Raw genomic sequence first — 20468 nt, 5'->3', positions numbered from 1 at the left:
TGCCACTCATAATATACTCATCATGATCTTTGTGGTATAATGCGAACAAGTCTCTTCAACGTACCAACGTTGAGTTTATAATAACCACTTCTCACTCTTCTTCAAGTCTTCCTTGACACCATTCCAGGTTGCAGGGTCAATCTTATAGACGAAGCCAATCTGTTTGTCTCCGTAGCTCACCGGCTGCTTGGTCTCGAGCCGGCTTAGCCCAACCGATTTCATGACTGCTCGCCATGGCTCGTTCTCGACGGTCGTCTCGACACGTACGATACTGCAGCCGAGCTCATTGATCGCATATTCGACCTGCGCACACAAAACCTCCCTCCCGTAACCCACCCCCCAGTGGCGGTGGTCGAGAACAACGCCAAAGTCGGTCAGGTACGGCGTGATGCGGCGACGACCCCGCTCAACACCGCCGTCCTCGGCTTTCGTCTCCTCTTCCAGCAGTCTCCGGAGCGCGACGTCGCAGGTCTCGCCCGCGGCGGTCTCGAAGCAGTTGAACCCGCCGCAGCCGATGAGCTCGCCCGTCTCCCGCAGCGTAATCATCAAGATCGCTCTTAAACCGGACGCCGTCTGGGGCCCCCACCTGCTGATGCGCCCGAGCATGACCTCGGGCGAGAGGTCGGGCTGCACCTCATCAAAGGGCTGGTTCTCGGGCGTCGAGAGGAGTCTGTAGAGCGCCTCCGCATCGTCGGGGGTTGCGCTGCGGATGATGAGCCGCGGCGTGACGATTTCGTAAGCGTCTTGTGGGAACGGGGCCGTCATTGCGTCCTGGTGCTAGGTAAAGTATGTTGCCAATGTTGGATCAAGTACGGCGTGGTGGGGTCAGGTGAGCAACCAAAAAAAGAAAATTAAAAGTTTATTAGGGTGGTCATATATACTCTACTATTCACGGCCCCCTGACCACGCGGTAATATCCAAAGTGACAGTTGGGAATCTCTACCCTGACGCTATTGATGACTCAGAGGTAAGCAAGGTTACGGAATGGAAATGCTGCTTCTCCAACAAGGGTCTTTGAAACCCAACACGCATTTCCGCTTAACGCCTTCCTAGTTTGCTAGTTAACAGCAATCCAACCGACACTCGGCAATCAAGGATGGATGAAGGATTCCTTCAAGAGTCACGACCTGCACGTCCCCCCCCCCAAACCCTGCTGGTAACATTCGCATCCGCGAGTATTTGGGCTAATCTGAGCGTAGGAGACCCATCCCCTTGCATCATTTGGCCTCAAAACTTCTGGGGTTCACATCTGTATTAAGACTAGACTATGTATGTGTGTAAGATCTTTAAACAGACCCATGGATTGTATACATGCTAGTGTAGAAAGCCCCATCTCCGGCAGCCGGGTTGTATAATAGTGCCGGGCAGAATTGGGAGACGCATTTACAGGCCGAGATCCTTCTTCAGGCCGGGCAGGACGGTGCCCTCGTTGAACGACCACACAAGCGCGCTGTTGTGTCCGGAGAACGTCGCGCCGGCCCAGTACGTGTTGCGCGTGCCCTCCAGCGCCAGAAGCTTGCGGTAGAAGCCGGACTTGATGAGCTTGGCCGAGACGCGCACGTTGTAGGGCTTGTGGTTCGAGAAGTACGGGAACGTCACCTTCTCGGCGGCGTCCTGCGGCACGGCGCCGCCGGCGGCCAGCGTCGCCAGGTTCTTGCGGAAGAGGGCCTGGGCGTCGGCGTCGGAGTAGTTGGTGTCCTCGAAGCCCAGGGCGATCAGGAAGTCGTTGGGGGACCCGGCCGAGTTGATGCCGTTGGTGCCGGGGACGACGGGCTGGTTGAAGGGGGTCTGGATGCCGAAGTTGGCGAGGCTGGTGTTCAGGCCGGGGATGGTGGCGACGGCGGCCCAGTAGCCGAGGGCGGAGAACTTGGAGAAGAGGGACCTCTCGTGGCTGGTGAGGTCGTACGTGGCCACGTTCTCGAGGGTCGGGGGGATGGCGACCAGGAGCTTGCGGGCGCGGACGAGCTTGGCGGTCTGGCCCGGCTGCTGGACGAGGACGGTGACGCCCGAGGCCGTCTTCTCGTCGAGCTTGATGTTGCGGTCGACCTTGAGCACGCTCGCGTCGAGGAGCACGCTGTCGCCCAGCTCCCGGGCGGCCGAGTCGTACAGGGCCCTGGTGTCGCCGGTTCCGGAGACGATGAACTCGCCGAAGAGGCTGTTGAGCAGGCCCGGTCCGAGGCCCTTGATGCCGTACAGCGCCGGGATGGCCGAGACGTCTCCCGTGTACCAGTTGAACTGGCCGATGACGGGCAGCAGAGCGGAGAAGTTGTACTTCTCCGCAAGCTCCCCAAACGTCACCGTGAGCTCTTCGGGGACGGGGTCGGGGACGAGGAAGCCTCCGTCGATCCAGGGGTACTTGGCCAGCACGTTAACGCTGTACGCCTGCGCGGCGGCTGCCAGGGTCAGCTGCGATGCCGCGGCGGCGGTCGCGTTCAGCGCGGGGATGGGGATGCCCAGGGAGAAGTCCCAGTTCTGGGACGGGCCGGCGCTGCTGATCGGGTTGACCTTGGCGGTGGGGACGTTGAGGCGGGAGAAGTAGTTGCTGACGATCTCCCTGTTCTCGAAGAGGACGACGCCGATGTTGGCGGGGACGCCGGTCTGCGGGTTGATGTAGGTCTCGGCGTGGCCTCCGATCTGGGACTTCTGCTCGATGACGACGACCTTGGCGCCGGCGTCCTTGAGGTGGATTGCCGCGTGGATCCCAGCGCTTCCGCCGCCGATGATGGCGACGTCGACGTCGAGGGGCGTCGAGGGGTATGGGGTCGTGGCAGCGGCGGCCTGGGAGACCCAGAGGGCCCAGGCAGGCGAGGCTACCCGAGAGAATCTCATGGTGAGAGGGACAAAGGGTAAACAAAGCAAGGAACGGCTGTGGTTGAAGTGAGCGTGGTGCGTAAGGCGTACGGGAATTAAGGATTAGCTACGGGTGTAACACGCCGGGTGAAGCGTGACGAGGCCCAAAAGGTTTCACGAGAAATGCCGCTGTATTTAAGCTCAGCGGAAGCCAATCACCTCACGCAAGCGAGGGTCTGGACTTAATCTAAGAGCATTCAACAACACCTCCACCTTTTCACGCGGCACTATGATGGATTTGCCAAAGCCGGTGACACTCGCCGCCGTCCAGGGCTGTGTAAGTGCCATGACAGCCGGCGTGATGTTGACGCCGGGGGCCCGCGCTCGCCCGGATGATTGGTGCATAATGGCGGCAGAACCGGAGGAGCAGTGCTCGAAATTGGTTTTTAATTAAGGGCGAAACCTTGAATCGGAGAGCGTCCTGTCAAGTCAACTGCCCGTCCCCACCAATCGCGTTTAAGCTTTGATTAGTGCCAGCATTTTAACTCGACCTGGCCTGTAAATATTTGCTCTTAGCAATAGGTCTGGGTAGTGGGCATGTCTCGGCCCATGTTGTCGCGCGCGGATACGCGATTCGTTGAGCGTTGGTTGCCGCTTTGGCCAAGGAGACGGCTCAACTTCGTTGAGTCCTGATTCGCCAATGTCATGGGATGTAGTACCTCTACCCAACTTCAACTTGCATACTCAAGAGAAGCAACGGAAAGAAGTGTGCACATTTGAGAAATTTTCACCGTGGTCAATTTATTTTCCCGACTCCAAATAACAGAGAGAAAACACCAAAACCAAGAGCCTAAACTGTTTCTTTTCAATTTTCAACTTGGTGCAAACACAGTAGAGACTCTTATATTTTGGCTGCCTTGGGAACTTTAGTTTACGTGAATTATCGATGCATAGTTGGACAGCCAGAACACATTTCAAAGAGAGCCCGCATATTTCAAGTTGAAACGTCATGTTTTGATTGAAAAGTCGTTGTCACGATATAACCCGAGAGTTGCCAAACCGGCCAGAGTTGTACCAACACGTATAACTTGATTAACTAGAAAGGAGAAAGTGTAGAGATAACAAGAAAAAAAAAACTTTATGGATCTAGACGCAAGGTTCGGAGTTTACAGAGCGAGAGATTTACAGCTGTCTGATGCTTCAGCAACAGCTCATTATCAGCAATGTGCTATACGTTACGTCTTGTGAGGCATCCTACAGAGCAACATGTTGACCGCTATGAGCACAAAAAGGAAACGAAGAAGAAAGGAGGGCCATGTAATTCACTGCAAGCAAGGGGTAATATTCTTCCATATGATATTATAAAGTTTGGGCCACCTACGGCCAAGTATGCTATTAACCAGACCTTGACCGATCTCGACCCAGTCTTCAATTAGAACGAAAAGATGGAGACTGTCAGATTACCCGAAAACAAAAGAGTTGCTATTGACTCTATCGACCTTGTGTGTGTATGCTCAAGCACCCGTTGTGTCAGCGAGATCGGACACTGGCCGTGGCGATGAAATGCCACCGTGGACAAAGACTTTGTACAACTCGACCTGCGAGTTTCCCTTTCCTTCTTAGCAATCCCGTTCCTTTAACTTTTCTTATTTTTCATTTTCGTTTTCCATCACACCAGTTGGGTCTTACAAACGCCGATATGTGACCAGGAGGGCCTGCAAAACACAAAACGCCCCGAGCCGTGTCTTTGGGTGGGAACACTATGCCATCTCTCTGCCTCTCTGACAGGCAGAAACAATACCCCCCAAGACGAAAGCTGGAGCAAGACAAAAGGGTTTCTCGAGGTTCGCAACTCCCACCCCCCTCCAAAGACCCCACCCGACCACCCCGACTTCACGGGCGCGTAAAACCCACCGAGAAGATATCCGCACAACGACAATTTTTTTCACGAGGCGGCCATCTCCACTCACCCGTTCACTCCGGGGTCCTTCCCCGCCCAAAAAAAGAAAAAAAAAGGAGTCATACATGTACCGCCTATGGTCCCCGACTCCCCATTAAATTGGATATCCGATATGGTGTAGTGGCCAACATGATGCCCTCTCATCTCGATGAGTGGTTAGGCATAGCCCCGAGTTCGATTCTCGGTTTCGGAACATTTTGCTCCCTCTTTTGATTTTCTTTTGCCCGCCGGCTTGGCTTGGCTTGGGAGGGAGGAAGGGAGAAGGGGGCGGCCCACCGAGGTAGGCCGTTCGCAACGCAAAGTCATTTTTGGGGCCCGCCATGTTTTGTTTTTTGTTTGTTGAGTTGTAACGGGGAGACTCACTAAAGACAAGAGCGTCTGGTTTGATTTTGGCTTACCCGCCCTCCAGGAATAACATTCCCCCCCGGTCGATATCACGGACACACGGCATCTGGGTGAGTGAAGGAGTGTATGCTTCGCGCTGTGTAGCGTCGACGACGAGCGAAATGAGAGGTTTGTCGCGGGGGAGGTGGACCGTCGTCCAGTTCTGCTGCGAACTTGCCAATAACGGCCAAGTGCCGTGGTCTAATTCGCGCTCGGCGAGCCGGAAAAGCCAAACCCAGCGCGGGGGGCGAACCAAGAGCTACCTGGTATGGATCATGTGCGGGAACAATCACATTGTAGCGCGAAGGGGGAGGGGGGCGCGGGTTTGCCCAACTGGACGTCTGGATGTCTATCTGCGTGCCTGCATATGTCACAGCTTAGAGCCGCAAACGGTCGCTTTCGCGGTGGGCGTCCAGGAGATGTCTTGCCAATGGATAGGCCCGGAGACTCAAGGATCCCGTGACCCGTTCAGTCTACCGTGACCAGTCACAAGCGCTGACATGAAGCCCCCAAGTCCAAGACGGCGTTGCGCGGGAGCGCGAAATCCTCCCGCGCGCCGGCGGTTGGTTGTAAGATGACTACAGGCCCGTCGCGAGCCCCTTTAAAATGATGCGCCGCCGTTGCCTGTCAAGTTGTCACGGCCTTCCCACCGGCCCCATCATTCAGAGTTAAGCGCCAGGAACAAGAGACATCCATCCATCACGGCCGATGGAGCGGTGGGGGGAAGACCATGGTGTGGTGCTAGCTTCGAGGATTGGGGGAGACGGCCGAATAGGAAAGCAGAGGTTGAAAACTCCGCGCTCATTCGTCGCGAAGAGGCGCGGGAGATCCCTTCGCGACTGGGGGGGAGCTGATTGCAGAATCGGGAAAACGATAACATGTACGGCAGAAACGGCTGCAATTTACCCGGTTGAGCCGCGCCTTGCGATGTATCAGCAATGCTTGGTTCACGCGATACGAAAGCCATGAGCCAAGACATTGAAGCCTGATGAAAAATATAGCGCAATGTATCACCTGCCGATGGAGGCGCACGATATACGGGAGCGCGTGCGACGGGATGCCCGCGATAGCAAATGCAGGTGTGAACAAAGATCAGATGTCCTCTGTGCGGGCGACTCTGTGGAGCTGGGTGGAGGGGGCTTGGTTCCCGTCACAAGCGTGTTGCCAGGGTATTTAGAATGAGCTGCCTTTGAAGCTTTAACTGCGTTACGTGTCACTCGTCCGATAATATTGACCATGGCCCAACCGTGTCGTGTTGGCCCGGCTTCAGCTGTGCAGATCCCTCCCTTCCGCTGGAATCTTGTCAGCGAGCTTGGCAAGCTGGCGGGCAACACTGCTCAGCGCTGGTTGACCCAACGCATCAGGCAGATCCAAGCCGAACATATCACTGCCGAAGTGAACTGATCCTTTAGAAATGAGGGGGGGGCGGCACTTTGTCGCATGAGTGCCTGGGTGATTAATGAGGAGTGAGCCGTGTCAAAGCCCGTTACAGCTGGAGTCTAGGCCGTGGCGACCGCACGGCTACCCGCGAGGGGTCTGAGGCGCTCCTGTGAAGTATCCGTGACTGCTGAAGATGGAGAGACATGGGTGATGTTGGAGCAACACGCGGAGTGAGAGGAAAGGCGCCGCCGTAACAACAAGGAGGCTCGGCATCTCTAAGCTGACCATGGCCCATGTCCGAGTGGTTGTCAGCTTGTCACGCCAGGTCGAGCGTTGGTGGCTGTCCATGATGGATGCCGGGCGACGGGAGTGGGAGAGTCGCCTCCGCCCATGTCCTCGCGCTCAGACTGGCTCATAGTCCGTGTACCCTGGGAGAGGTGTGACGCATTCCCACCCACTCGATTCATGGAATAAGGCAGCTGACCACTAGGCAGCAACAGAAATGAAGCGTCTCCAGCCATTGAAATAATTCGTACGAGGTGAATTCTCACCCAACCATTGTCGCGTCGCGTCGCCCGCCTGCTCCTCGTGTGTGTGCATGTGTGCATGTAGTGTGAAGGCCTAGAACACTGAACAACACTCCGAAGAGGGATATCGGTCGCTCTTTTCCCCAAACCGGATTCTGCTCCATTGTAGGCTCACCTGACCTCCGGACCATCATTCCAGGCACCGTGAGGCAATCAAAAAAACAATGAGCAGAGCCGACCAAGCATCTGCTACGGCAAGCCTCTCCCCACGCTGGTCGAGCCGAGTGCAACGACCGATGCACCCGGCAACCCCACTGCGAATGTCAGCCCGTGAGACACCCAAGCCTCTGATACACAGACTGCATGTACTTGCTGCAGTCAGAGTTCTGTAAGTAGCGATCTCCGAGCGGCCGGATGCAGGTTTCGTGACTCCGACTGCCCTCGGGCGGAGACCTCGCAGTGGTTGCGGTACGAAGGACATTTGTTGATGCACTTGCCTGCCGAATGAACCCCTCCCCGTCGCTCCGTCTTACTGATAGTCACTCTTGGAAATCGAGGCTTAAGCTACTTGCTACAGCGGGCGGTTGTTGCAAGTAATTCCTACGGCGCCGCGACGACCGAACCATGTGATTTGTGACATGGCAGCGGTGCATGACATGCGTTCGTGCTCGGTGCCCTGGAACTGGAAGCGAGCGATGCAGCCAGGTGCTTCTTCCGTGAGTGCCAGTCACTCCCACGTCCCCCATCTGGCCGAGGGGAGGGGAACCACTGGAGGTACCGTAGTGCCTGCGTACACAGTACATTGCCCGCCAGGGCATTGCTGCTTCAGAATCATGAAAAATTTCGTCAGAGAATTAATGCGGTGTGTGTCACGTGGGGCCGAAGTGGCTGATGATGGAGCCCCCAGCAGGAAGAAGAAAAGTGTGATGCGGCGTGGACGGAGCTGGGACAGGAAACCCGGAGACTGTTGCAGCAGCAGGGGAGGCCCCAGCCGCACCAGCAATTCAGGCCCAACCGATCGACAGTGTGAGGTGCGAGCCCGGCGAACCAGCACAAACCGTCAGTCCGCATCGGTCGACGAGGGGATTGCAAGCTGTCGCGGGACGCGATGTGATTCCACAACCCCCAGTCCTCCTGGAATAGCCCGTCTGCCCTGCATACCATGAACAATCAATTATAGCGAACGGGGAATCCCATCAACACCCATCTAACATACTGCGTCTGTCTTCGCGCTGTGAGCAAAGGGACAGTCAGTCAGTCGGTTGGGACAGCCTGTTCCATTCCCAGCCTCTCTCCTCAACTTGACTTTTTTGCCCCTCACCGTTCCAGAGCCAACAGCCGAGGGAGGCTAACAGGACAGTCGGGGGACTCGGCGGCGGAAGAGGAGTCGTCACCGCCTCTTCCTTTTTTTTTCTTTCTCCTTCGCCCGCCCGCCCTTCTCCGCCCTGTTCGTGTCCCACTTCCGTGACGGCGAGGAAAACGAGGTAGAGTCGAAAGCAGACACACAATACGCAGCCTGAGTGAGTCGCCGGTCACTAAATTTAGCCCTTGCTAGGTGCCAGCTCACGAATCTGTCGATCGGCCTCATTCCTCGGGTCGGGGGAGTCGGATCAGGTGTTCGCTTGTGTGCCGACGCTGACCGACTTGTTCGTGGCGTTACCCGCACGCATACGGCAGACAGGCTATGAAACCCGTGCTGAGAATTGGGGGGACGCGGGAGAGCCTGAGGTAGCCCAAGGTACGGTGCAGCACCACGCTCGTCTGCTCTAGAGGGAGGCAGAGCTCTCCCGTCCCGCGGGCTGGCGCTTGGGTCGACCATATGTATCCGTACTATTAGCCCATTAGCCCACCAGGCAGGGTGGTCGGGATAGGCATTAAGCAGCAGCAGCGCGATGAGTCCCTTCTCGTCTCATCTGTTCCATTGTTGGTGCGTGCAGCCTTGCTTTAAACGAGGGAAGTACTGAAGTAACGTGGCCGATGGAGACTTTGCCCCATAGGGACAAGTCACGGCCAGGGCGGGAAATTTGAGAGGTTGACAGGACAGGCAGCCTGGTGGGAGCAACACCAACTGCCTGGGAGCAACGAAGGAGGGAAGATGCAGGCCGACCCTGGCGAGCAGCGGAGAATGTCGCCCAGAAACCTCGTCCCCATCACAAGGAATCTCAATTAGAGTAGGAAAGTGGGAGGAGTCCAAGGCAGTCCCGTTACTTTCCTGCAAGAACCAAGGCCTGGAAATTCGACAGGAAGTGAAGGAGGACGGGACGTGGAAGTGACGGGCGAGTGGTGGTGGTGACTGGACTGGATACCGCGCACCCTCCACACCCAATGGACAAGGCGCACACCCGCGGGCCAAAGGGGGGTGAGCCGAGTGAGCGGAGGTCGAGATCACGTCATGACAGCAAATCAGATGCGAAGAGAGCGTCGCCAGCCACAACTACGGGCCCACTAAAGACCCGCTTATTCAGCCAGTCAGAGATGTTAAAGGGTTAATGGTCCCGCCCCTCAAATCATCGCTGAGCATTCTCCCTCGTCCTTCACCTCCTCCCTCCCGCAACCAATCAATCCTCTTCGGCCCACCCAAACGTGACAGGCGCGAGGGCAGAAAAAAAAAGGGCGAGTCAAATCAGTCAATCAGGTTCGACGTTCAGGAGCACTTCGAAACAGACACCAGGGCCGCCCGGGCTGCTTTCATTCCATTGGATCGTCGACCATCATATCAATCAGTCGCCAATCACCAGCTAAGGCTATCCGCTCCGCATTTTACTTTATCGATCTTGCATCGAGGGCGTGCGATATCTGCGAAGAAAACGCGCGCGAAAGGAAAAGCAAAAGAAAAAGGTCAATAGTGATAGAGTGAGGGGAAACACGACGTAGCGCGGCAAGCAAGGAAGTAACCCGTCAGCGGCAGCGCAGCACCGAGAGCAACCTGCACACACACACACACACACACACCCACCACACCGCCAGAAAAGCGCGGTGGGAAACCGGGGGGAGAAAAAGAGGGAAAAAGAAAGGAAGAAGACAGCAGCAGATACGACAACTCTCGAGCATAGTGACGACGACGACGAAGACAGCAACCGGCCTTTCCGTCCCGTCTTGCCTGCCTGCCTCTCACTCACTCACTCACTCTCGGCCTGCCTTGCCTCCTGCCACGCCTGCCTGCGTCCTGCCTGCCTCTGCCAATCTGCCTGCCTTCCCTTCCTGTCCTGGCCACGGACGGCTGGCTGTCTTGATTGTTGAGAACCGAGAGGGGGCGTGTAAGTTGGAGCTTGCTTGCTCACACTCGTGCTCCTCCTTCCTTCCCACACTGCGACGTCAACGTCAGCAACCACACCCCTCCCCCTCCCGTCCCCGTTCTTCCCAAGGCGACACCCCCCCCAAGATCCCAGCAAGGCGACCCATCTCGCAGTACCGCCGACGCCACACACTCGCACTCTCTCTCCTCAGGCCCCACGCACTTTTTCTTGCCCTCCTCCGAAACAGGCGTACAAAGTGCCAAAGTGCCCCGGTTCGCCAAAAGAAAAGGCTCCAGCGAATCCAACGAGCCAAAAGCCAGAAAAAACCCGCCCTCCCACAAAACCCAGCAAATCAGCTCGTTTTTTTTCTTGCGACCACTCACGACCGTCGCTCACCTCTCCAACGTCTCCCCCGAACCTGACACCACTCATTCACTCACGCTGCCTGCACTGCTTCCAGAACAACACTCGTGAGCCATTCGCGACTGGGAAACAGCTCGAGGTCCTATCAAACGTCGATATCTTCACCTCGTCTTTGACTATTGGCCAGCAGCAACACACTGCTCGCTTGTCAGGTGACGGATTCACCCTGCGGAAAACAGCTTTTTTCTGCCTGTTTGACCGCAGCGCACCGCTCCGAACCGTACCGCATCGCATCGCAGCGCGCGACCACGGCGAGGGCCACTCCTCCAACCGCGTCACACATTTTCACTCTCTCCGCCAAACGCCCACCGCGCGCGCACACACGCGTCAAAGCTTTTTTGGAGGCCATCTCAAGCTCATATCGTGACACTCGAGTCGAAAGCCTATCAGAAAGCTTCGCCTCGACTTGGACCAGGAGCCAATCCCCAAAAAAAGAACCACCCCCCGAGCCGAAAAAAACTAAATCCAGCCAACCAGGTACGTTTCGCATGCCGTTCGACACAATTCGTCTGGCGCCCCTCCTCTCCAGCCTTGTTCGTTCGCGCGCTTCCTTGTCCCTGAACACGGACGCTGTCTTCTCATTCTGTCATTTGCACGCTACCCGTCTTTGGCCCTCTGTCGAACCCGCGCTTGGCATCTATTCTGTTGCTACCATTCGACATCGAATCTTTGACGACACTTGGAACTTTTGGCAAAGACTCCAGTGTTCGGCCTTTTGTTTTCTTTTTCCCCTCCTTCTGTGTGTCGCGCTCTCCGTCCTCTGAAACCAAGACGCCGAAACGTGCTTGCTGACTTGGACAGGCTGCATAGTCACCTCCCCCCCCCAACAGCTCTTCGCAATCATCGGCGATTACACTCATCTCCAACTTCAGTGGTACGTGTCTTGTACTTTCTTCATTGTCGCATTGTCACCGCCCTCCACAGCACACCTGTACGCTTCCCGCTTCCCCCCGAGGTGCAACCATCCATTCCTCGGCCTCACACCCCTTCTCCATGTCCACGTCAACCTGTCTCTCACCCTCTCTCTCATGTCAAACTACGGACGTCGGCGACACCCTGCCGTTTTCACTGTTTCGTCCTCTGACGCTACTCTGTCTTTGCTGTTGTATTTCTTGTGGATGCATTCCCGCATACCAAGCCTTTTGCGCCTTCTCGAAGCACTCCCTCCGAGGCTTGCCATTGAGGGTGCCGGCGGCGCATTGAAGCGCTCTCCTTACCCAACCACCTAGAGTGCAGCCTCAGTTGGGCACACGCTCTTGGGGAGCGCTTAGTGTGCCCAGTCTAGGCTTGTGGCAGAGCGACACAAGACAGCGCCTGTACAGGCACCCCTTCCCTTCCCTTCCCTCATAGTCGCAAAGCACAGGCTCTGTCACGGCAGCTCGGACTGTCCTCTGGGCTCTGCGCCGCCACCATTACCGCAGCAAGGGGAATTTGTCGCCGGGCAGGCTGGCATGGTGGGCCCTGTCTCTGCATATTCCGTCATGCATGAGAGGTCTGCCAGCGCATCAAGTGGTGGCCCGAGGCGCGAAGAGAGCATCAGAAACCCCGCTAATTCTGCCTGCCTTTGTCGCATCATCCCGAGCTTTGGCTTATATACAGGAGAACTAACATTCTTTGGTTGGACAGATCCCCACGACACGAAGTGGAAAAAAAAAGCCAAATCAAACCGTCTCTTTTTCTGGGGAAACAAGGCACCATCCTGTTTCGTCCAAAACTACCCGCTCCCGCAGTGCAGCCGGTAGACCAGTCCCAGGACCCCGACCCCTTGGACGGCTAGCAACTCAAGACCGTCGCCTCGCCTCCGCCTCGCACGGCAACAGCCTCGAGCCGGCCACACACGCGCCCGCCCTCCGCCGTATCGCCGTATCCCACACCTCGTCACTCTCACGTGGCTGTCATTCTCACCCCAGGCTCAGCCACCCGCAGCGTCCGCCCCGCGACTACATCAGCCTGCATATGCCGTGGTAGGCCACTTACGTCGCGCACCACTGCCAGCTCATCCACGCATCACCAATAGATTGAGCCCCTCCGCTCCCAGTACACTGGCAAAGCACCCCAGGACACCGCCGGCTCCCAACGCGTGTGCCCAACTCTACCCAAACAGACGGGCCGTCCCAGTCGTTTTTAAAGCTCGACCCTCACGAAAAAGGCAGCTTTTGTCGCAACTCATTCGTCACTCGCGACCCATACCCGTGATACCCTTATTTGCGGTCACGTTTTTCTGAACCCACGCCAACCCCGTTGCCAAGCTAGATCTCTCGCCCGACTTCTCATTGGTTCCGAGTAAATTCGCGACGAAGACAACTGCCTTCATCGCACTGCTCAATCGCCTGCGAACGAGTTTAGCCCCAGTATGATGGAATACGCACAATACCCACAACAACCTCAGAACGCGCATTCGGGATACACCAACTCCACCACCGCCAACAGCATCACATCTCCTCACGGCGTACAGACGTCACCCATATTGTCACAGCAACAATCACCCTCTCAGGGACAAGGACACAACATGTATCAGCCACAGTACAACGTCCCTCAACAGGGCATGCACTATGCCATGCCCCAAATCCAGGCCGCCGCCATGGCGGCAACCGCAGCTGCGTCGGGATCGAACTACCCTTACATGCAGTCGGATCCCAGCCTGCCCCAAACCTCGCCTCGCATGGGCGGGGCGAAGAAGGAGAACCGCGATCCTCGGTCGCCGACCCAGATGAACAACGTTTCGCAGCTGCCCGGCCAAAGACGTCTCAGCCAAGTCACCAGCCCAGGCGTCCCCACGGCGCAGGGCATGATGGGCCATGTCGGCGCGCGGCCCGGCGTCGCCCCTCCGCAAATGGCACAGGCCCAGGCCATGCCGCACCCGCAATCCCCCGAGATGACCACCAGCGGTATCGAGGAGTCGCCCCTGTACGTCAACGCGAAGCAGTTCCATCGCATCCTGAAGCGCCGCGTCGCACGCCAAAAGCTTGAGGAGCAGCTCCGCCTCACCTCCAAGGGCCGTAAGCCTTACCTCCACGAGTCGAGACACAACCATGCCATGCGCAGACCCCGCGGTCCCGGCGGTCGCTTCCTCACCGCGGAGGAGGTTGCCGCCATTGAGCGCGAGAAGGGCGGCGAGCCTCCCAAGGACGACGCTTCGGAGGCCAAGGCCGGCTCCAAGAGGAAGTCGGTGATCGAGGACTCAAACGCCAACAAGAAGGCCAAGACGGCATCCGAGAGTCCCGAAGAGGAGGATGAGGAGGAGGACGAGTCCTGATCCCACCCCATCCACTGCCGAACCGTTCTTGTTTGTCGCGTAGTCCGACCACGAAGTCACGACAGCCTGCAGAGACGACTCGCAACCATCTCTACTCTTTCGACATTGGTTTATAATGGAGGCGGGAGTCCTTGTGGAAAGGATTTGTACGGGATGTGTTTATAGGGGCAGGATCGTTCCGCCAACGTCTTTAAATGCAGCATGCGGGCTGGTACACAGGACTCTCGTTGCTCTCGGGCTGCCAGGCCTCCTGGCCAGTGCCACCGAGCGGCACTGGTCTTTTTTCTCTTTTTCTTTTCGTTTTCACGGCTAATACACATTATCGACTGGCAACAGCATGGCACCCGTGCCGACGGGGGTGGCCGCAAGGGAAATGGGAGGGAAGAATGCATGGACGACTCGAAACGACGGATACCCCTCTTGTGTTTACTCGATTACCCCCTTCTCCTTGTTGTTTTTGATTTACTTCACTTCGTGTCACAATCTTTGTCTGGATGAGGGGGGTTTTTTTTTACTCTTCGGTGGACGGTGGTTGCAGAAATGGGCAAATGGTCTGGCTACCAGCGGCTTTTTTTTCTTTATTTTTCTTGCCTCAGCAGGGAGTTGAAATGAAGAGAAAAGAAAAAAAACCAAAAATGAAAACAACCGCCAGCGATTGGCGCGTTGAGAGTTGAAGTATGGAACAAGAGAATGATTGAAGATGATTTTCAACGCTTTTATCTACCTCACCACTTTTACTTGGTGGGTTGACGGGGATAGATTTATTTTTCCTGGCAATCCGTCGCCGGATTTGTACCTAGGGAGAGAAACACGGATTTAACGACTGTTTTCGATTCGAGCAATCTATACCTTTATATATTTACTGCAAATTCGTCGTCACTGAACATATATCTACACAAGAGTGTGTGAAGAGAAGTTGGCGCATCGTGGTCGTAGACGTGTAGTGCAGTCCATATAACAAGTCACTGACTCGGTGAGAAAAGCCAATCAGACGAGATGAACCACTTGACAAGGTTAAAGGGGGACGGATCTTCTCTTGCGCAAGGGACCAGGCAGCGAGGCTTTTGACCAACAAGTGAATTCAAGTGAGCACCAATGCTCGCAGATGATGGGTGGATGCACCGGCTTGGTCGGGTACGGCTAGCGAAGATTCGACAGCCCGCCTCCACCTCCGCACTTTGCTGCCCGCACCCGTTGGTCCCCCCTGAGCAGTCTCCCCGCCCCAGTGTCCCTAGCTGCGGTGCAGCTCCAGCTTTTGTATGGCCGGTGGACCTCGGCATCTCTGCTGAAATCCGATCCGGCAGCCACCTCGCATAATTGGCATTCTTCCCACCCCCGCGCGCCCACGCGCTGCCCGCCAAAACGTCACTAGGGTACGAACCGAGGCTGAATATGCGAGAGACGAAGTACAACCCGGCAAGCCTTCCCCGGAATTCCTCTCCGTCCGGGACTTGAACGGCGGGTGCTTGACCAACCAAATCATAACTGGGTTTTGCGACAATCACCACCGAGGCCCTGCGTATTCAAACTCGTAGAGAAACACGGCCAATTGAAACAACGGCAACCAGCGGCGACGGCGACGACGACAAGCAGCGGTAGACGAAGCCCATACACAGCAACAAACCCGGAGCATAGACACCAGCGGACAAGATGGCGGGACGTGTGCGGCACCCCATTGACCAAAAGGCGCTGGAGCGGTATATCGAGCAGCATGTGCCGCAGATCAAGACGCCGTTGGAGATCAAGCAGGTGCGTACCCAGTGACATTCCCAAGCCGCCATCCTCTCCCCGCCAATTGCCCCGACAAGAACCCAGAAGCGCAGCAGCTGACGTGCCCTCGCGCCACCAGTTCGGCTTCGGCCAGTCGAACCCGACGTACCAACTCACCGACGCAACGAACGCGCGCTACGTGATGCGCAAGAAGCCCCCCGGGAAGCTCCTGTCCAAGGCCGCGCACAAGGTCGAGCGCGAGCACCGCATAATCCACGCCCTGGAGCCCACCGACGTGCCGGTACCGAAGGCCTACTGCCTCTGCGAGGACGACTCGGTCGTCGGCACGCCCTTCTACATCATGGAGTTCCTCGACGGGCGCATCCTGGAAGACCCGGCCATGCCCGAGGTCTCGTCACCCGAGGAGCGCAAGGCGCTGTGGAAGGCGGCCACGCTCACCCTGGCGAAGCTGCACAGGGTCGGCCCCAAGGACGTCGGGCTGGAGGGGTACGGCAAGGCGAGCGGCTTCTACGACCGGCAGATCCGGACGTGGACCACCATCTGCGAGAGCCAGGCCGCGGCCGTCGACCGGGAGACGGGCGAGAAGGTCGGGGACCTGCCGCATTTCGGGGAGATGGTCAAATTCTTTGGGGACAAGGCCCGCCAGCCGCGGGATCGGGGCACGCTGATCCACGGGGATTACAAGATTGACAATCTCGTCTTCCACAAGACGGAGCCGAGGGTTATTGGCATCTTGGAGTATGTATTCCTACCACCCCCTTTTTCTTTTGCCCCCCCTCCCCTTTTTACCTATCTCCCTTTACCTCGTCCTGCCTCATCACCTCTCAACCGTGGACATGCGACCAGACATGCTGACGAACCACGCCCCTCGCAGCTGGGAAATGTCCACCGTGGGCCACCCGCTCTCGGACCTCTGCAACTTCCTGCACCCGTACTTCACCGCCTCGCGCGCGGGGAGCGGCATCTACGCGCACGACGGGTTCCTCCCCGGCGCCACGCCCGGCCTGCCGACGGCCGAGGAGATCGTGGGCTGGTATGCCTCCGAGGCCGGGTGGGAGCCCGCCGCCGACATCAACTGGGGCATGGCCTTCAGCCTGTTCCGGCTGGCGGCCGTGTGCCAGGGCATCGCGGCGCGCGCGGCGCAGGGCCAGGCGAGCAGCGAGCAGGCGAAGCGCTTCGCCGTCACGCGGGGCCCGCTGGCCGAGTTCGCCTGGGAGCTGGTGGGGAGGAGCCGGGACCAGGCCGAGGGGAAGGCGAAGCTGTGAGGCGGGGGGGCGGGCACGCAGCGTACACACAGGGAGGGGTGTTCTTCTCCCTCTGTGAGAGGGTGGCTTTACATTTGGATCTAGATCTTGGGTTTTGGTAGCATATAGTTTGATACTTGGAAAAAAACAAAATTTAAACCAAAAAGAAATATGCGCATAGAAGAGGCTTGATCTGATGTCAGAGTTGCCCCCCCGGCGTTATCATGTAACGGTGGCAGCCCGACGCATGAGCTGCTCCCCTCCCCGCCTACACAACACAGTCGAGTACGAAGACTGGCTTCTGGTAAATCGCCCCCCGTCTTCTTTTGAGCCCTGTCTCGACTGTCCACCGCCCCCCCCCTCTGTTCCTTTCCTTTTTTCTGTCCTTTTTCGTTTTGTTCTTCCCGCTATTCTTTTCACGTATCCCATTTTCGCAGGATCCGGGTCCAGTCCGTTCGCCCGGCGGAGAGAGGTCGATGTACAAATAGAGAATCAATGGTCCGTGAACCAAGTCACCTTGAAGACAAACAACATCCAGTTGAAGATGGGAGGCCCGACGCAGCGTAGAAGATAGAGTGAACTCCCGACTTGCTCAGATAATTGGCCCCTGGGGAGTCGAGTTCCGGGCCCGGAGGGGACCCACCCCTTTTTGAGGACTCCGCCGTCCCTTTGCTTAGAGGCCCCCCTTTTTTACGGGTGAACTTTTACGGTGAAAAGACATAGGGTTACGGGCTCCGGCCTACGCATTCTCCTTTACTCTTCCGAGGGCTGGCGTCCCGGCTCCGAGACTACCTGCTCATCCCGTCGGAGCGGAGCCGGGCATGCTTGCTAGTCTCTCTCCAATGGGACGGGACGGGACGGGTGGCTAGCTCGCTTTTCAACATCACTCAAAACACCGGGTCGGCCGACTTCTCTCCGGTCGACTTTCCTTCACGTAAAAAGGGGATTCTGCTTCTCTTTTTGCCTCTTTTGGCTTCTGATATATATGCAAAGCTTCAGGATTTTGAACAAATACTATTGACGATATAGGGAAAGCGGGGTGGTGGGGGTGGGGGAGAGAAGGGGAGTGCCCGACATTATCAGGCCCGGCCCGTTTTTTTACTTTAAATCCTTCCTACTACTTTACACGGCTTAATGGTAATTCGTCTTCTCGCTAAAACTATAACAACTAGATGTCTTTATGCCGCCACCAGAGAAAAGGGGGAAACCCCCGAGACAGATCCCGAGGGTCCTGCTTCTTCGTACGCGACTCCGCGAGTTTAAACACGGGGGCCGACGTTTCTCCTGGCCCAGCGCAAGCGGAGGTCTCTGGAATCCCGCTTGTTGTTGTTGTTATTGTTGTTGCCGTTGTTGTTACCATTGTTGTTGCGTCCATTGCCGTTGTTGTTGTTGTTGTTTCCAATAGTAGCAACAGGGAGGCCGTTGGCATTGTTGTTGTTGTTGCCGTTGTTGTTGTTCCCGTTGTTAGCATTGTTGTTGTTGGCATTGTTGTTGTTGCCGTTGTTGTTATTCCCGTTGTTGGCATTGTTGTTGTTAGCATTGTTGTTGTTGCCGTTATTGTTGTTGCCGTTGTTAGCATTGTTGTTGTTGTTGCCGTTGTTGTTGTTCCCATTGTTAGCATTATTGTTGTTGCCATTGTTGTTGTTGTTGTTCCCGTTGTTAGCATTGTTGTTGTTGCCGTTGTTGTTGTTCCCGTTGTTGCCGTTGGGATCGGCAGGGCCAGCAGCTTCCTGGGTGACTCCGCTGCCGAGGATCTCCTTGATGCCCGCAACGCCCTGGTCATCAGTGGTGGGGGCCTCCTGGATCGACTTGATGGCAGCGGGGAGGTCGGCGGCACTCTGCTGGGTCTGAGCGAAGACGCCCTTGAGGGTGGCGGCGGTGGGGATGTTGTCGGGGGTGTTCTGCTTGGGGGTGACGTCGGTCTGCTGGACGGCGAAGCAGCCGCCAAAGGGGCCCTTCGCGTTGGCGTTGAAGCAGCGGACGGTGCAGATGTCGCCGGTGGAGGCTGAAAGGCGCGCGAGTTAGTACATCTGGCCAAGATATAAAGTCCTTTTCCCCCGCTCGCTCCCCCTATCACTCTACTACTACAGCGCACGCCGGGATGCGTGATAGAGCTCGGCGACGTACCTCCTACGCAAGCCATGTCGGCAGGCATCTTGACGGTGAGCTTGATGTTGCCATTCTGCGGCTGGGCTTCCTGGACCTCGAGCGGCGTCTGACCGCTGGCGCCGTTGGAGTTGCTGGTGAGGTCGAGGTCGCACGAGTAGGGGCCGGCGCCGTCGGAGCTGACCTGGGCGATGGTGACGTCGACGGTGGAGCCCTTCGTGACCTTCGTGATGGTGTTGTTGCCCAGCTGGTTCTCCGTGACCTCGCCAATGTCGATGTTTCCGCCAAGGATGGTGCGGCCGCACTCGTTGACGGCGTTTTGGGTGATCTCCTGCTTGTTGATGATGTTTGCATCGGACTTTGTCGGGTCGACTAATGAGGGTTTGTCAGATGCACGTTCTTACTGCAGACGGGGCATTCTCGAAATGAGACCACTCCCAAGTAGTTGGACAAGAGACTCACCTTGCAGACTCAGACTGGCAGGGCCGTTGGGGCCTTGTGCGCTGAGGATGACACCTTGGGCGTGGGCCAACGCCAGCATGGCGGAGGCGGCCAGGACTCTCATGGGAGCAGACATGGTAACTACTGCGGAAGGGGGGAGAGAAGTAGACAAGGACCAAAGGCCAAAAGTCGGATTAGATTTTCGAAGAGAAGTGTGTCCAGCACCGTTTGATTTGGAAAAAAAGAAAAATAAAGAGGGAATGGCCTCACAAGAAAGGAACAGACCTGCTGGGGAGTAATTCAAGAAACTCGACGAAAGGAAAGTATGAGCGAACGATCCAAACGGGGAAGAGAACAGGGAGGGCTGCGGTTAGGCCGAAGTGCGAGCCTATTTAGTTTTATACATGGTTACTTGGTTTCTTCGCCTCCCCTCTCTGCTCGCCCTCTCCCCTCCCTTGGCGATGACAAGAGGAATTGCTCCTAGGGTAGAGCTTGTTTCGACGAGGGGGGAAGGGATGAGGGGACGAGTGGATGGTAGGGATGGAATGGATTATGGTTTGGAAGTTGCGTGGAAGCGCTGGGGGTTGGTCGAGGAAAGCACAAGCACGAGCGAGAGTGGTGTCCACCCTAACGGCAATATCGAGGGAACGACGAACGTTGTGCATGCGCCTGTGCCTGTGCCTGAACTGTGTGTCGGAGTACTCTCCATGCCCCTTCCAAGATTGGACCGATGTGGCGGCTGCTGGTGCTCGTTTCCTGTGGCCAAGAAGGGAAGGCCCCGGCCAAGGCACAGATCCTCTCCGCAGCTCCGACGATCATCTGGAACGGCAGCCGTCGCGTGGGTGGAGCAGTTGGTGGGGACGGAGGCATACGGCGTGCAGCCTGTGGACCGGGGGGCAGCCTTTCGTTGACGGCGCCTCCTAAGACCGAATCTTTTCCGTGGGGGCAGCCTGTTGGCCCTATGGCTTTCACATACGAGTTGGGAAGAGG

At 56.9% G+C, this 20468-nt stretch overlaps 5 protein-coding genes across 5 annotated transcripts; 2 read left to right on the top strand and 3 right to left on the bottom strand.

The window, feature by feature from the left end:
* Positions 1 to 75: 75 nt before the first annotated feature.
* On the bottom strand, positions 76 to 765 carry EsH8_I_000871 (GNAT family N-acetyltransferase; the record flags this gene model as incomplete). Its single annotated transcript, XM_083268284.1, has 1 exon — positions 76 to 765. The coding sequence occupies one exon, from the start codon at positions 763 to 765 to the stop codon at positions 76 to 78; it is 690 nt and encodes a 229-aa protein (XP_083118722.1).
* A 618-nt stretch (positions 766 to 1383) lies between these two features.
* EsH8_I_000870 (uncharacterized protein) lies at positions 1384 to 2829 on the bottom strand (the record flags this gene model as incomplete). The annotated part of the gene is made up of 1 exon (XM_083268283.1): positions 1384 to 2829. The coding sequence occupies one exon, from the start codon at positions 2827 to 2829 to the stop codon at positions 1384 to 1386; it is 1446 nt and encodes a 481-aa protein (XP_083118721.1).
* Positions 2830 to 13053: 10224 nt separating this feature from the next.
* On the top strand, positions 13054 to 13956 carry EsH8_I_000869 (transcription activator HAP2; the record flags this gene model as incomplete). The annotated part of the gene is made up of 1 exon (XM_083268282.1): positions 13054 to 13956. One exon carries the CDS (start codon positions 13054 to 13056, stop codon positions 13954 to 13956), a length of 903 nt encoding a protein of 300 aa, XP_083118720.1.
* Positions 13957 to 15606: 1650 nt separating this feature from the next.
* On the top strand, positions 15607 to 16952 carry EsH8_I_000868 (kinase-like domain-containing protein; the record flags this gene model as incomplete). The annotated part of the gene is made up of 3 exons (XM_083268281.1): positions 15607 to 15705; positions 15806 to 16425; positions 16562 to 16952. The coding sequence occupies 3 exons, from the start codon at positions 15607 to 15609 to the stop codon at positions 16950 to 16952; spliced, it is 1110 nt and encodes a 369-aa protein (XP_083118719.1).
* A 1238-nt stretch (positions 16953 to 18190) lies between these two features.
* Positions 18191 to 19614, bottom strand: EsH8_I_000867 (DUF3129 domain-containing protein; the record flags this gene model as incomplete). Its single annotated transcript, XM_083268280.1, has 3 exons — positions 18191 to 18936; positions 19059 to 19409; positions 19500 to 19614. The coding sequence occupies 3 exons, from the start codon at positions 19612 to 19614 to the stop codon at positions 18191 to 18193; spliced, it is 1212 nt and encodes a 403-aa protein (XP_083118718.1).
* Positions 19615 to 20468: the final 854 nt, after the last annotated feature.

This window comes from Colletotrichum jinshuiense, chromosome 1 (genome assembly GCF_051148585.1).
Source record: "Colletotrichum jinshuiense chromosome 1, complete sequence".
Taxonomy (NCBI): Eukaryota; Fungi; Ascomycota; class Sordariomycetes; order Glomerellales; family Glomerellaceae; genus Colletotrichum; species Colletotrichum jinshuiense.
Note: the sequence above shows the minus strand (reverse complement) of the source record. Positions and strands in the feature narration are given on the sequence as shown.